This window comes from Scardinius erythrophthalmus (genome assembly GCF_964197995.2).
Source record: "Scardinius erythrophthalmus genome assembly, chromosome: 5".
Lineage (NCBI taxonomy): Eukaryota > Metazoa > Chordata > Actinopteri > Cypriniformes > Leuciscidae > Scardinius > Scardinius erythrophthalmus.
This window is the reverse complement of record NC_138225.1, coordinates 8966020-8980761: the sequence shown is the minus strand read 5'-3', so window position 1 is coordinate 8980761 and position 14742 is coordinate 8966020. Positions and strand designations below refer to the sequence as shown.

The window sequence follows — 14742 nt, the reverse complement described above, 5'->3', positions numbered from 1 at the left end:
TTTCTTCTTGTCCAGGTGTGAGATGATTTTGGCAATCCAGCCGTTTTTCTCTGGTGGAGCGCACAGTTTCTTGCCCTTTTTTGTGATGAATCTATGGGAACATATGGGAAACATGCATTAATACGAGTCTAGTGTATCAATGAAGCCAATTGGGGGTCAACTGATACTTACATGGTAGCTTCAATGGGACATCCACTGTCTGTGGATTGATGAAAGTAGGATTCAACAATTTTTATTGGGATACGAGTGTCCTTGGTGGTCAGACAGCAGTCCACAGCTGTGTCTGAATATGCTGAGGATGAAATGTTGCCATTAGTAACACTTGTCACTGGAAATCCCCCCTATTTTAATGTGCACCATGCAAGAACAAAACTGGGTCTGTTCCTGGACTTACAGGAACTTGCTCCCACAGTTACTATAACTGAATCTTTGAGAAGAACAAGTCAGTGCAGAAAAAGCCAAGAATTCCTCTATTTATCAATGGCTGTACATCTTGATCTGCAGACAGTCCCCAATTCCGATTAGAAATTCTGCAGGACGCTTCTGAGAAGCTGTAAGTGTGTGTGCCATGAGATTAAGACTTTCAATGTTTCAGATTCAGTCTTACCTTCTATGTTGCCCCAGAGGACTGCCGTGATGACCAGGAGAGTTACTGTTGAAGTCTGCATTTTTGTCTTTGTGTTTGATCTCTGCAAGAGCATCAGACAATTGTGCACAGGTGAGACATGCAGGTATCAGGTGCATGTATTTATACACAAAAAATGAACTCACTTTCACTTTCACACTAAGACTTACCGCACCTGCTCCACCCCTACTCGTAAATCCAGCCGTTTTATTTGGCTTCACCATTCCCACATTTATTGGCTGTTTCCCCCTCCTCAATTCCAGTAGGGTTCTCTGCAGGGGTGCATGACCTGATCATTAATTCTGTGGCTTATAAACAAGGACACACACGCACAAATCTTACTTAACTGAACTCTCAGTGAGATATTTCGTTGTTGGTTTGTTATCAGGGTTGCAATGCAGAATTGCATTACGGTTAAGTGCTCATAGCTTTCGTTTTCTCTACAGAACCTATTCATAATGAATGATCTGATTTAGTTACTTTAAACTTGGGGAATGTGTTCCAAAAGTCTGAGACCACCAGTGAAAATATTTCAGTTGCATTTATTTCTAATTTAATACCTTTTTATTAAAAGTTACATTTTCAGCCTTTGGAAAATGAATTGTAATAATTTCAGAATGTTTTAGTATGTGTATATTAATATTATTAATATAAATATACATCACTAATAAATGTATTAAATACATTTTTCATAATTATTTCACTCCCAACTTTTCAATAGCCTTTTGGACCCCATTATATTTCATTTCATCATGCTATAAAAATTCCTATATTTCACAAAATGCAGTTCAAACCCGGATAGAAACTGATGGGTAAAATGAATTTTCTGGGAAATGTCTTTAGTGGAGACGGAATAATATTGCACATAATCTAGATCTTTCAAAACCCGTCTGTACAACAAAGAGGCATTTAAAGTGATCATGACATGTCATTATATTAATAATGAATAGTTTGAATGCCTTTTGACATGCGAGAGCTTGGCAAGGATCCGAGGGTGTGTGTTTTTCCGTCAAGCAACAACGCCAAGAGCATCACTATTGTCAAGAGACTAAAAGGAAATGTGCCCCCACAATAAATCCAGACCTGTCCTGAGATGAACTTGCTAAATTAAAGCTTAACTTTCAAAAGCACAGCCCTCCAACCATTTATGCACAACTTAGTTTCGTTTTTAAGAATACATAACGTTCAATTTCCCGGTTATGATTTCCTCAACAGTCACAGTAACAGTCTATGCGTGCTAATAACCTGTCATTTTCAGGTTAGAAAGAAGAAAAAACTTGCAATGAAGTTTAAACATATACCAAAATTTACAGATTTTACTCTACACACACCCTATATAAAAATACAGCAGTGGTAGTACAGTAAAGTGTCATCAAATTTTCCTCATGTTTCTTTACAATCATCACTACATACCTCTGTATACTTCATAAGACTACAATCACTTCGTTTTCGCATCATATTTTTTTTCAATATTTGCACCAACAGCTCATGAAGCTGAAGTCCAGTTATTTTGCAATTGTATCTAAATGTAAACAAGCCAAGATGAGAACCTTTGCTTTTATTCTGTTCAAGAGCATTCTGCAAAAACCATTCAACACAAGCAGAACAAATTTTGGTGCATGGTTCTTACAGTTTTTTCAAATTGCTTACACATTAAAAGTGGAACTTGAGGCCCACTCAGTGAAACCATTCACTCGTGTACTGAATCTTCAGACCAAGTCTGCAAAACTGCATGCACATTATACGCTTTACACTCAGTTTGAAATTGAAAAACAAACTTTTTGCAAAACTCTAAACACAGTTCTCTACATGCCACAGATGACCTACACCCAATGATCATGTGTGAAAACACTTGTACATAAACTGACCACATAGAAAATCAAAATTCAGTTTTGAGAAAGAAAGAAATTATTTTTGAGCTACAATATAGATTGTTTCACAGCAGCTTCACAATAGTAACAAATTCAAAATCGCCTGAGAAGCAGCTTGGCCAACAAGCCAATAGCCAATATTTCAGTTGTCAATAAACTTCCTTGTTCCTGCTTACGTGGCCCCTAGACTGGGGAGGCACAAAGGTTTTAAGTAACGATTTACATAGAAATCCATTCTTCTTGAATTTCATGACTGAGGGCCACAGATGTTATGGCAAGCACCTTCATTTCTGTTATTCTACCTGGAAAAGTAGACAAGTTTCACTCTTTCCAAAAGCAATTATGCAATTATACAATAACAAACAAATGAAACCCATGTAATCTGAGCCCCATCTCAGAGCAGGTAAAAGGTCTTCCTGAAAGCATTGCCCAACATTCTGAATACAGTACCCAAAAATGGACAAACGTGCATTTCCATCTAGGTCTACATTGCATAAATAGCCTAATAAATTAATTAATAAATAAATATGGCCCATAAATATTATGCACGCAGTAAGGCAAGCCACATGGCTTCTCCCACGCTGGTCTTGGCACTCATTCAGCTATATGTAGGATATGGCATAACAAAAGTATGTTCACTAAGAGGAAAGTCCCTCAGTGGTTTCTCAGTTGAGAATTCAACAGTAATGTTGGAGTCCAAACAAACTTTCCAGTAATCCAACTGCAATAAAGCCAACAAAACAAACCACAAGCGTTCAGATTCAGAAGAAAAACCCTATATTGCTCTTACTGAGAAAGCCTTGGTCACATATACATAGAGTAGTGGCCAACAGTGATGTCTGTGGGGGAATCTTTGATTTTAATTACCCTACAAGTTCGATTACACCATCAACATATGAGGAAAATATTTTATATATCTTAATTGTGAAGCAAAAAAACAAAACAAACTTGCTTAAGGTATTAAGGTATCTGACAAACTTATTTGGCAAAAAAGGGTAATTTACAGCTAGACAGATTTTTTTTTTTTTTTTACTATGCAAAAAAGAAAAATGCTGAAAGCTCACAGGAAAAAGCATACATTGTCTACAACATAATCAGTTATTAATATTTCATTGGTTCTCTCTTGTTTTTGCATGTGTTCATAATTTCTTTGTTTGACAGCCTGGCAAATATTATGTTCGTACAACTTGGATTATTTCAATTGTGTTATCTTGCTGGAAACAACCAAACATTATATTCCTGCTCAAACCATAATAAGAGGCTTTGGAAATAATATTAGGTATTATTAAGATGTCGATTAACAGTAAAACAGTTTAGATTCTGTTGGGGCTTTCCTTGTGGATGCAATAATCTTAAAAGGTCTCTGACCTACTTTGCTACATTGGTGAGCTCATCTTGAAGATTTTAAGCTGTTGGAGCAATAATTGCAATAATTGACTATATTTACAAGTCTAAAACTGCATAAAGCAAGACATAACTGCTGCAATGCAGTGAAAAGAAACCTATTGTTTTTTAAATCTAGGTCAGATCATACGCTTTCATTGTATATTCTGGCAGGCAGGTGTTTCCTTAACATTGTCATATCTGTGTTAACATTCTTCATGCCCTGTAATCTAAGTCATTTAAGTGACTCAACTTTAATGTATTAAGCAAAACTTCTGATGTTTTTGAATGCTAAACATAGCAAAAGCAGAAACAAGATAGTTAATGTTTCCCATCTGCAACATTACCTGAAATTGCTGAAGGGGAAGCAAGTCTGATCAAGTTGTCTCAGTCATGTGGTTTCCAGGAAACTATGGGAGAGTGCAATCTCACTTTTTTATCGCTCCTTGGTCCGGGAAGCATGTTGGTGGTGTAGTTTGGGATCCTGTGACAAGAAAAGATAATCAACAAATAAGCAAAACTGACAAAAAGACAAATTCACATGCACACAAACAACCCACTCAATTAATCCAGCAACTTTTGATGTACACATCCTGTTCATACTCTATTTGGACATAGACATTATAAGAAATGTATGATTAAAATGTTATATATTTCATATTGCCTAGCATTCAAAGAATATTCCACAAAACTGAACCCTATAAAATCCTTCTGAAACCAGTCAACGGTCTTGCAATGCGTATCTCAAAAGCATTGTAAGCGTAAGTAGAGTCGCTCGCGATGCTTTTGAGAAACGCATTCCAGGTTGGGAGACCAACAAACGATCTTAGGCTGGTTTAAGTTGGCTTTCAGTGAAATATAAGTACACTTTAGAATTTTTTTAAAGCATTAAATGTTTTTGGTTAATAATTGCATGTTCATTTAAATGAAATTAAAATGTATTGTTTACATTTATATTAAATGCAAATAGTTGAACGTAAGTGTGCTTTTTTGACATATACTGAAGTAGAACTTAAGTCCATCATTGTATGTAATTTTATAATTACCTATATTGTAGTCAATTAAAGTGTAGCCTACTGTAAAATATAACTAAAATATACTTTAATTTAATTCTAGTAAAACGTATTAAAATATACTTTTAATTAATTATTTGTAATGATGCAGTTCCAGTTTAGTACATTACAAACATATTAACTTTATAATACGTAATGTTGAATAACCAGAGGTGGAAATGGCTGAGATTCACTGTCGGACCCTGGTTGGGGACATATTTTCTTTTTTACAAAAAAAGGTTTGATGGGGTTCAATATAGAACCCTAGGGTTCTTCACTCAATATTAAAGAACCCTTTATGCCAAAAAGGTTCTATTTATAAGGAGAAATGTCTTAAATTATTGCATAATGCATTTAATGTTGGGGGGTAATGTTGCATTAATGTTCTCTAGAGATAGAGTGTGTTTAACTTATAAAATTTAATTAAAATAAGAAATGAATTAAAATAAAATGTTTTAATTAAAACTAGATCCCTAAAATGATCACATGATGGAAACCCCTAAAAGGTTGTATAGCTATATGAAAACCTTTACGTTTTTATATATAACCTTTTCTTCTAAGAGTGTAGATGCATAAAGTCCCATTATGTATGAAATTTGCAACGCGTTTGGATGCTATTATTACGTGGATAAACGATGGAAATCCTCTGCATTTTGAACTGGAAAATCCGTCCTCCCCTTGAAATTCACTCCCTGAACAATAGATGCAACCAGCCTAAAGTAGCTTGCTGGTCTTTACTGGTCTCCCAGCCTAGTCAGACTGTTGGTTGACTTTAGAGCTAACCCATCTAAACCCTGGGTTGTCGTTTGAGTGATGTCCCAAATTCAAACACACAGCATCAAATAACCACTGTGCATTATTGCTAACTCTGTAGTGACATCATGTGGTCACTAACTAGTACTAAACTAGAAATACGGAAAAGACGCTTCCTTGTCAAGGACGTTCTTTGAATTTTGTGTTTCTCGGCACACCTACATCCTGAAAGTTCACTGAAATGATTCAGTAATTCAGTTCAATACATTTTCGAGATAAGTAAATAATAAAGGCTGACTAAAATAGTGCTTGATTCACCACGGGAGAAACAATTCTATCCACTGTGTAATAAATTACATTTTTGTTTCGTTTTGTAATGGAAAGTACCCACGGGTGCTGACCTGAGATCAGTATTCGCGCTCTTGTCTCGCCTGTTGTGTCGGTTGTACGCGACTACTAAATCTGATTCCAGATCAACCGAAGTTTTAAAAACGCGCACGAGCTCATGATACCATCGTTGCGCCGCGCGGTGCATTCTGGTAGTAGTTGAAAGATTCAAGATGGCGGCGAGCAGGAGACTACACAAGGTAGACGTCTAAACCTCATACTTTTTACATCGCATATGAAGAGTAACCACATACGACGACGCGATAGGGGTTTAAACATGAAGTTTAACTCGCCGAAAATGCGTTTCGCTGGCTCGTTGGGGCTTGATCGACGTTGGTTCAAGCGGTTCTCTCACTCGATGACTCGGCTCGCTTCGCGTTTCCAAACATGAAGGAGGAAAAGCGCCGGTGGAGGCCGCGGGACTATAGAACCGGGTTTTGGGGTCGACTTTGGACAGACAATGGGTCAAGGTGCCGTTAGAGTAGGATTCAGTGTCTTAACAAGTCCTTTCGTTTATTGACTGCAAGTAAATGACTGCAATATAATGTATAGGATTCTAATGCGACGAGTTCCGTCAGAATGGATTTGGTTGATTGAAACAAATCTGAATACAATAACTTTAAATTAAGCGGCTGTTATAAGAGCTAATGGATCATTTCAACCGAATCTTAATGTTTTAAACCCACCGCAGTGACGTTAGAGATGACCTAACCAGCAACATCTGACCAATTTAAGCTGAAATCGACGCTCTTTTTCCGTTTAAAGCCTAAAATAGCACAAATAATTAGACTACTACTTAAATAAGACGTTTTAGTGTGTTTCAGGTGGTAAGTTGCAGTAACGCCCTTCATTTAAAACGAAACTGTAACCGACTTAACACAAAGCTTTCGCTTTATGAACTTCCGTCTTGTCTAAATCACTTCATTCCCAACATGTGAAAAACCTGTTTTTAACCATCTAGATGTTTCTGTCCAATTTTTTTTCGAGGTCAAACTGTCTGAATTGTCGTATATTTGAGGTTTTAGGGTGTGTATGTACAGCTAGCAGACTTTTTTTGTCACTATGATCATCTCAGCGAGTTTACTTCCTTATTAGATGAGATAGTTTGTAAATGTCAGTCAGCTCTCAGTGGTAATGGTAGGAAATGGGTAATCTTCACAGGGCAGTAAAAACACACTCTTTCTATAGTACCTGTTTTTCAACATGTAATTGTTGTTTTGTTCAATACTGTATGGACTTGTGAGACTAGGGCTGCAACAACCAATTGATAATGAAAATAATCAATAACTAATTTGAAATCTATGAATCACTTCTGAGTGTTGTGAACAAAACCCAGCAAGTCACGTCACTTTACAGGAGTGAATAACATTTCTATAATCAAAACACAACTGAAATATAGCAGTGGACACAAGCTGAGCTGCTGTGGGGAAAACTGCTTGAACCAAGTTGTCTAAAACATGAGACTGCTTTATATTATGGACTTCAAACAACATTGGACAGGATGTGGAAGAATTATGTTTGTAATATGTGTATTTTTTTTTTGTGTGTGTGTGTGTGTGTGTGTATATATATATATATATATATATATATATATATATATATATATATATATATATATATATATATATATTCTCACACAGAAAAAAAATCATTTTTTTAATCCGATTAGTCAGAGGAATAATTGACAGATTAATAGATTTTAAATGTAATAATTAGTCAAAGCCCTATGTGGAAGTGAATAGACATCTTCGAAAGCATATGTTAGAGCATTAGTTTTCAGATATAATGTTACATGGTACCTCAAACATTTAAGGTGTGGTTTGTTGTTGTATTAATGTACTCACATCGGGTCAGTTATTTACAGTAAGCTGCTGAGGAAGGGGTAATTTCTCCGACTCATTAGGTCAAGACCTGACTCAGGTTACACTTGGTGTCTTGACCATAATATAAGCTGTTGGCCAATGTTGTAAACTCAACTGTAATTACTAATTCATTGATTTGCACTCAATTAATGGTGATTGTGCTATAAAGAAAGGTTGTTTTATCGTAAACTCATCCATCTCAGATTTTCTATATTTCTGCTCCACAAGTAAAAGTTGTAATAACCCATTAGTAGTATCTAACACATCCTTGTTTACAACCCTTGTTTTTATCAGGAGCTTGAAGAAATCCGCAAATCTGGAATGAAAAACTTCCGTAACATTCAAGTTGATGAATCAAACATATTGACATGGCAAGGCCTCATTGTTCCAGTAAGTTTACTAAATGTTCATATTGTAATTACATGTTATTTGCCTATGCATAAAGTCAAGACAAGAAATTATGTTAAAAGACAGCATTAGATATTTGCATGTAAAATGCTTTAGGCTGTATATGCTAAAACAGATGCCCAAACCATGGTCTGTGGGCCAGAGATGGCTGACCTTTTATGACCTTTGATATATGAAAAATGGGAGCATATCTTATTTTCTAATTTATCTCTTATTTTTGCATTGAGATGTAGAGAATATAAATGAATTAGATATTTTTCAATTAAAATTTTATAAAGATATAAAAAGCTTTTTATAAATTAATTTTTTTAAGTAAAAATTTAAAGCAACATGTACTTTTGGCCCACGGCCCTCAATCAATTTCGATTTTTGGCACTTTGTAGTGTAAAGCTTGGGCACCTCTGTTCTAAAACATTGCTTAAGTTTCAGTATGTTCATTGTTGAACAGATTTCAAATGCTGGACTGCTTTTAGACCTGGATGATATCCATGCTTTTCATTATGCAATCAGCCATATCTGATCTTATACTACATGCATTCAGCCTTCTGTCCTGTTGTCAACATCCATTTGTTTCCGATTATATACAATATAGACTGAGCTGTGCTCACCTCATTTACCTTATTCTCCCACAGGACAATCCTCCATATGACAAAGGGGCGTTCAGGATCGAGATCATCTTCCCTGCAGAGTACCCATTCAAACCACCAAAGATCACGTTCAAAACGAAGATCTACCACCCCAACATTGACGAGAAGGGACAGGTCTGCCTGCCTGTTATTAGTGCAGAGAACTGGAAACCAGCCACCAAAACTGACCAAGGTGAGATGCGCTGCAATATTCCTGAAACCGCCACATGAGTCAGACTGCTGAAGCTCTCATGTACACTCTCGGTCTTGTCGTCATTTTATTGTGTAGAAATCATGAACAAATAGAAGTCATTGTGATGTTGTTTGTATTCACATCTGTTTATATAGTAGGCAACACCCTTAATTTATTTTTTCAACTCATATTGACTACCCAAACATTTCATAGATTAATCTCTTTTTTAATTTTTTTTTATCCTGGTTTGTTTTATGAAGATGAAGGCTATGTAGTTCTCTCAGACTAAATTATAGAGAGATTATTTATTAGTACTGTAAAAAATAAGAATGTATAATAATAGATATAATCTTGATATACACTACCGTTCAAAAATGTTGGGTCAATAAGATTCTTATATTACTTTTAATCAGCAAGGACTCATTAAATTGATCAAAAGTAGCAGTTACGACATTTATGATGTTATAAAAGATTTCTATTTCAAATAAATGCTGTTCTTTTGAGCTGTGTTCATCAGGGAACCCTGAAAAAAAGTTATCACGGTTTCCACAAAAATATTAAACAGCACAATGTTTTCAATGTTGATGATAATAAGAAATGTTTCTTGGCAGCAAATCTGCATATTAGAATGATTTCTGAAGGATCATGTGACACTGAAGACTGGAGTAATGATGCTGAAAATTCAGCTTTGCATCAGAGTTAAATTACATTAAATTAATGTATGTAATGTCTAGGGATGTGCCGGTATTCGGTAATGCGATAAATCGCGGTAATGAATATGCACGATATTGTTATCGCGGGCACTTCAAAATACCGTGAAAAATAATAGATCAGAATTTATATTTATAGAACGCGCATTAGCTTATTTACCATCAACCGCTTAAACAAACACTGCGTATGCTGCGCGAAACACCTGCGCACTCTGATGTAAACAATCCCCACATGTAGAAGCACTGTGTGCATGCGGCGCAGTGTGCACTCTATTGTAAACAATCCTCACATGGAGAAGCATGGCGGAAGGAGGAACGCTGCCGACGATTTATCCATAAACAGTAAAATAAAGGATTTATCCCCCTTCTAAAAGCAGGGCTGTCAACTCTACGCATTCAGCGTGAGACTCAGCCAATTTACACTTTTCACACTTTTCACATCCATTTTCTCACGCAGAGAAAAATCACGGAGCAAAGAGGACACTGACACCGACAGACTAGACAGAGCAGGTTACTATTGATATGAAAAAAATTCTCACCTCTCAGGTTCTGTCCATTTTATTACGAAATTCAGACAATAAATACCGTTTTGGCGCTTGTAAATGTGACGTGACCGATAGCTGTAGCGCCTCAGTTCAAGTAAACCGATCATCTGTTACTTTTTATTTAAAGATACAGTACAACTTACCGAAATGTATTTATGCCTCATACACAATATCGATCAATCAGTGTTTTTCAGCCACGGAAAGAGGTCAATGAAACTGCAGGACAACAATTATGTAACAGAACGTTACATTTACCTCAGGAAAGCCATTTAATAACCAACACGTTAGTTGACTAGAAAAAATAGCTATAGGAATATTTTGCTAAACATGTGCACTATATTACATTTGTATTATATTTTTACTTTTGTCATAATTGTTATTATAATGAAAAACAAATTATATTTAATTTAATTTGTTAATTTTTAACCTTTAATAAATAATACCAGCTGACAGGGCTCTCTGTATGTTTACAGCATTATGTGAGATATATTTTTTCTTGAGAAAAATTAACATGTAGGCTATCTACTGTAGCCTATCTACTGTAGCCTACCTAATATTTAGCCTATCCAAAGAGTTAATATTGAATCAAGATTGAAATCAAATCCCAAGAATTGAATTGAAATCGTGAAAATTGTGTAAAATTCTGTTTAGTTACCAAATGTTTTGACAATCACAATTACACCTATTGTGATGCAAGTTTTTTTTTCTACATCCCCCCCCAATCCATCCGTTTCTCTTGAGCAATTAAAATATCGTGATAATACCGTATACCGTGATAAAAGCTCAATCAATTAATCGCAGCATGAAAATCTGATACCGGCACATGCCTAGTAATGTCATTTTTAAATATTTTAAAATTTTAAATTGTAATAATATTTCACAATTTTACAGTTTTTGCTGTATTTTCAAACAATTAAATGCAGCCTTGGTGAGAATAAGAGACTTCTTTCAAATACAATAAAAAATCTTACAGACCCCAAACCTTTGAACGGTAGTGTGTATGATTGTATTGAATCTGCTAGTTTTGCAGTTTTGTGGATCATCACAAATTTCTCCAGGAACAGATGCGCTCAAACAATCTTTCAACATGTTTGTGATCGTTTTACTGCATTCTTGTAATGTCACGCATTTCTTCAGAAAACTAGATTACTCTCACCAAGTTGAGATCCTGCAGTACTAAATTCCTAGTTTATAAAGTTGTTTTGGGGTTTTTATGGGATTTTACTCAGAGTTTTGTATTGTGGGTGTATTGATTACATTAGAGTACACTGGAAACCCAGAGAAGTTGGCAGAACTCAAAAAAATGTAAGGTAATAAGTTACATACATTTTTAAGTTAAGAAATTCAAAGTTTAAGCAAGCAGAGCTGGCACATTTTTACTTTGTACTCATACATTTTAATTGCTCTGAATTAAAATCCCCCCACTTTACATTAATCTTGCTAAAAAAAAAAAAAAAAAAAAAATTTAAAACACTTAAAGGGTTAGTTCACCCAAAAATGAAAATTCTGTCAGTAATTACTCACCCTCATGTTGTTCCAACCCCGTAAGACCTTCGTTCATCTTCGGAACACAAATTAAGATATTTTTGATTAAATCTGAGTGCTTTTTTCACTCCTCCATAGGCTTCTAAGGGACTGAAACTTGCTGGCCCAGAAAAGTTATTAAAGAGATCGTTAATATAGTCCAAGTGACTCCAGTGGCTCAATCTTAAGTTTATCAAGCGACGAGAATACTTTTTGTGCGCTAAGAAAAACAAAAATAATGACTTTATTCCACTTTTCATTTCCTTCTCTCTGGGCCTCGAGTCTTTTCACGTAGTGTTTAAGCGTAGCGCGTCTGTGTTGCACGTCACCACGTCGCTTGATAAGCTTAAGATTGAGCCACTGTAGTCACTTGGACTATATTAACGATCTCTTTAATAACTTTTCTGGGCCAGCAAGTTTCAGTCCCTTAGAAGCCTATGGAGGAGTGATCCAGCTCTCAGATTTAATCAAAAATATCTTAATTTGTGTTCCGAAGATGAACGAAGGTCTTACGGGGTTTGAACAACATGAGGGTGAGTAATTACTGACAGAATTTATTTTTGGGTGAACTATCCCTTTAATTTTAGCATTTTACTCTCCTTTTCGAGTGTCATCATCATGGCAAAGCATGCTGGGAAATAGAAATCCCAGCCCAGTTTCAGTTAAATTTAAGTTTGTCTAAATTAAAAGAAACAAGTTCATAAAACTCAAAACAATGAAGCAATTCAGATTACTTAATGTCTTTTCTTTTGGCGAGCTCAAAGAAAAATGAAGTTCTAAATACTCATGAAAGTTACCTTGATTTAACTTATTTGTTTAATTTAAGTTTACCCTACTCAAACCAGTTAATTATTTTGAGCTTTAGGGTTTACAGTTTTGTATAGTACATTCTTATGAATAATGGGGTTCTTATTTCCTGCCTAACCAGCATTCTTTCCCCTTCTTTTACAGTAATTCAGTCGCTCATTGCCCTGGTGAACGACCCACAGCCAGAACACCCTCTGAGGGCCGACCTAGCAGAAGAATACTCAAAAGACCGTAAAAAATTCTTTAAGAATGCAGAAGAGTTTACAAAGAAACACGGCGAAAAGCGGCCAGTGGACTAACAATACCAGACAAGTGTGTAGCCCCAGACCCCCCCCCCCCCCACTCCTCTGATCCTCTTCCCCTCGCTCTACTACCTTCCTCCCAACACCCAATTGCCATCCTCTATCCCTCCCTCCCGCTTTCCCTCCTTCTCCTCTCCTTTCCACGTGTCACTCTAGTCGAGCTGGAGAAGTACTGCGCAGCCGCAGCCTCCGTCTTGAAGCAGGACACCGTGAGGACATCCGAGTTTCTGGTGTTAGCTTGAGGCCCTTACTAACTTTTTACTATGTTGTTTATTTTTTTTCTTTCTGAAGTTTGAAAGCATCAAAATTTGTTAGAGGATAACTTAAGAGAAAGAAGTTGGAAATTGTACAGGGCGTTTCAGTTGTGAATGCTGTTTGACCCTTTTGTAATGAGAAAATGAATCATTGCATTATTACACAAAACTTTCAGAAATTCCTTTTGGAAGTGACAGTTCATTTAAAACCAGATGGATTGTAATTTATCATGTATATTATTATTATTATTATTATTATGTTGTTCCCTCTTCTTACATGTGTGTTCTTTGATTTCCACAATACCGAACAAAACAAAACGGAGACATTGAGGAGGAATGGAGGGTTTCAGCGAGGGCAAGCGATTATTTCATATAACCCTTTTATTTTCACTGCACTTGTTGGGTTGCACGGTATGTCTGAGGAACAGGCTACTTTCAGCCCCTTACCAAGCCTCGAATCGGCAAAACCACTGTAGAGTCAGAAACAAAGGCTGATATTGCTATGAAATACTTTTGTTTCACAAATGAAAAAGGAAGGATGAAAACAATGCTCTTTGTGTGAGTGAACGTAATTTTCATGATGATGATCACTCATTTTAAACATCTCTCTTTTAACGTGTCTCATAGGAGATTCTTGTATATTATTGATTATTTGGGTTTAAACAGGGAAATGGCCCCTAGATTTACAGAGATGTACGCTACTGAAGAATATTATTCTTATTTTCTCCCAACACAGAATAAACGCAGTAGTTGACCGTGAGTTTTCTAGAACATTCTCTTTAAAGCATATTATTCAATCTGTTTAGAAATTACTTTAGACTGACTTAAGAGTTTCACTTTGGTTTCGACGCCACGCTTTATAATGCAAAATCGACGAGGTTCATTGTGCTTTCTTTCGTTCAAGATATTTAAGTCATATTTGCTTATGCATTTGGGTGAAATCTCTTGCAGTATGCCTCAAATAAGCCCCTTGCTTTCTTCACAGTGTCTTTTTCTTCTTCTTAAAGGCTTATTTTTGTGCAGACTTTAAAAACACTCCCTTTTGTGTACCGAAATAAAAGAGGAAGACCAAGCACGGGAACCTGTTATACTCAAACATTGGCTAAATTCACTTTTTTTTTTTGCTTCTACAGATTGGTTGATTTTAATAGGAAATCCCTGACCAATCAAAATATTTTTTCTGGGATGCCCCAGTTTAAAAGAGCATTACGGATTTGTGTGATGAAATCAAATTCTAAAAGAGTTCAGCGATTGTTTAACCTGAATATATTAGCATTAGTAAACTATATATTTATGAAGACTACTACTTAAAGTCCGAACTGTTGCTTCAATTACAGCTTACATCTGAAATGCCATTAATGGCCTGAATTTAATATACACAGGTTATAAACATGTTAACCCTAATATGTGACAAAAGGTTGAACTCACCAAATAAAGGCT

General features: G+C 35.9%; 2 protein-coding genes across 4 annotated transcripts in view; one reads left to right on the top strand and one right to left on the bottom strand.

The window, feature by feature from the left end:
* Positions 1-6228, bottom strand: part of ccl19a.2 (chemokine (C-C motif) ligand 19a, tandem duplicate 2) — a gene marked incomplete at its 5' end in the record, with an annotated part of 6743 nt that extends 515 nt beyond the window's left edge. Inside the window, 6 exons of one of the 3 annotated variants that reach the window (XM_081366993.1) lie at positions 1-91; positions 172-292; positions 608-689; positions 796-897; positions 4227-4363; positions 6086-6228. The exon at positions 1-91 is cut by the window's left edge and continues 21 nt beyond it. In XM_081366993.1, the coding sequence (XP_081223119.1) occupies positions 1-91; positions 172-292; positions 608-689; positions 796-849 (348 nt within the window). Of the gene's footprint in view, positions 92-171; positions 293-607; positions 702-795; positions 1072-4226; positions 4364-6085 lie in introns of those variants that run through there. The other 2 variants (XM_081366994.1, XM_081366995.1) reach the window with 2 other exon arrangements.
* ube2l3b (ubiquitin-conjugating enzyme E2L 3b) lies at positions 6207-14062 on the top strand. The gene is made up of 4 exons (XM_081366992.1): positions 6207-6271; positions 8228-8323; positions 8974-9160; positions 12891-14062. The coding sequence occupies exons 1-4, from the start codon at positions 6245-6247 to the stop codon at positions 13043-13045; spliced, it is 465 nt and encodes a 154-aa protein (XP_081223118.1). The 5' UTR covers positions 6207-6244; the 3' UTR covers positions 13046-14062.
* Positions 14063-14742: the final 680 nt, after the last annotated feature.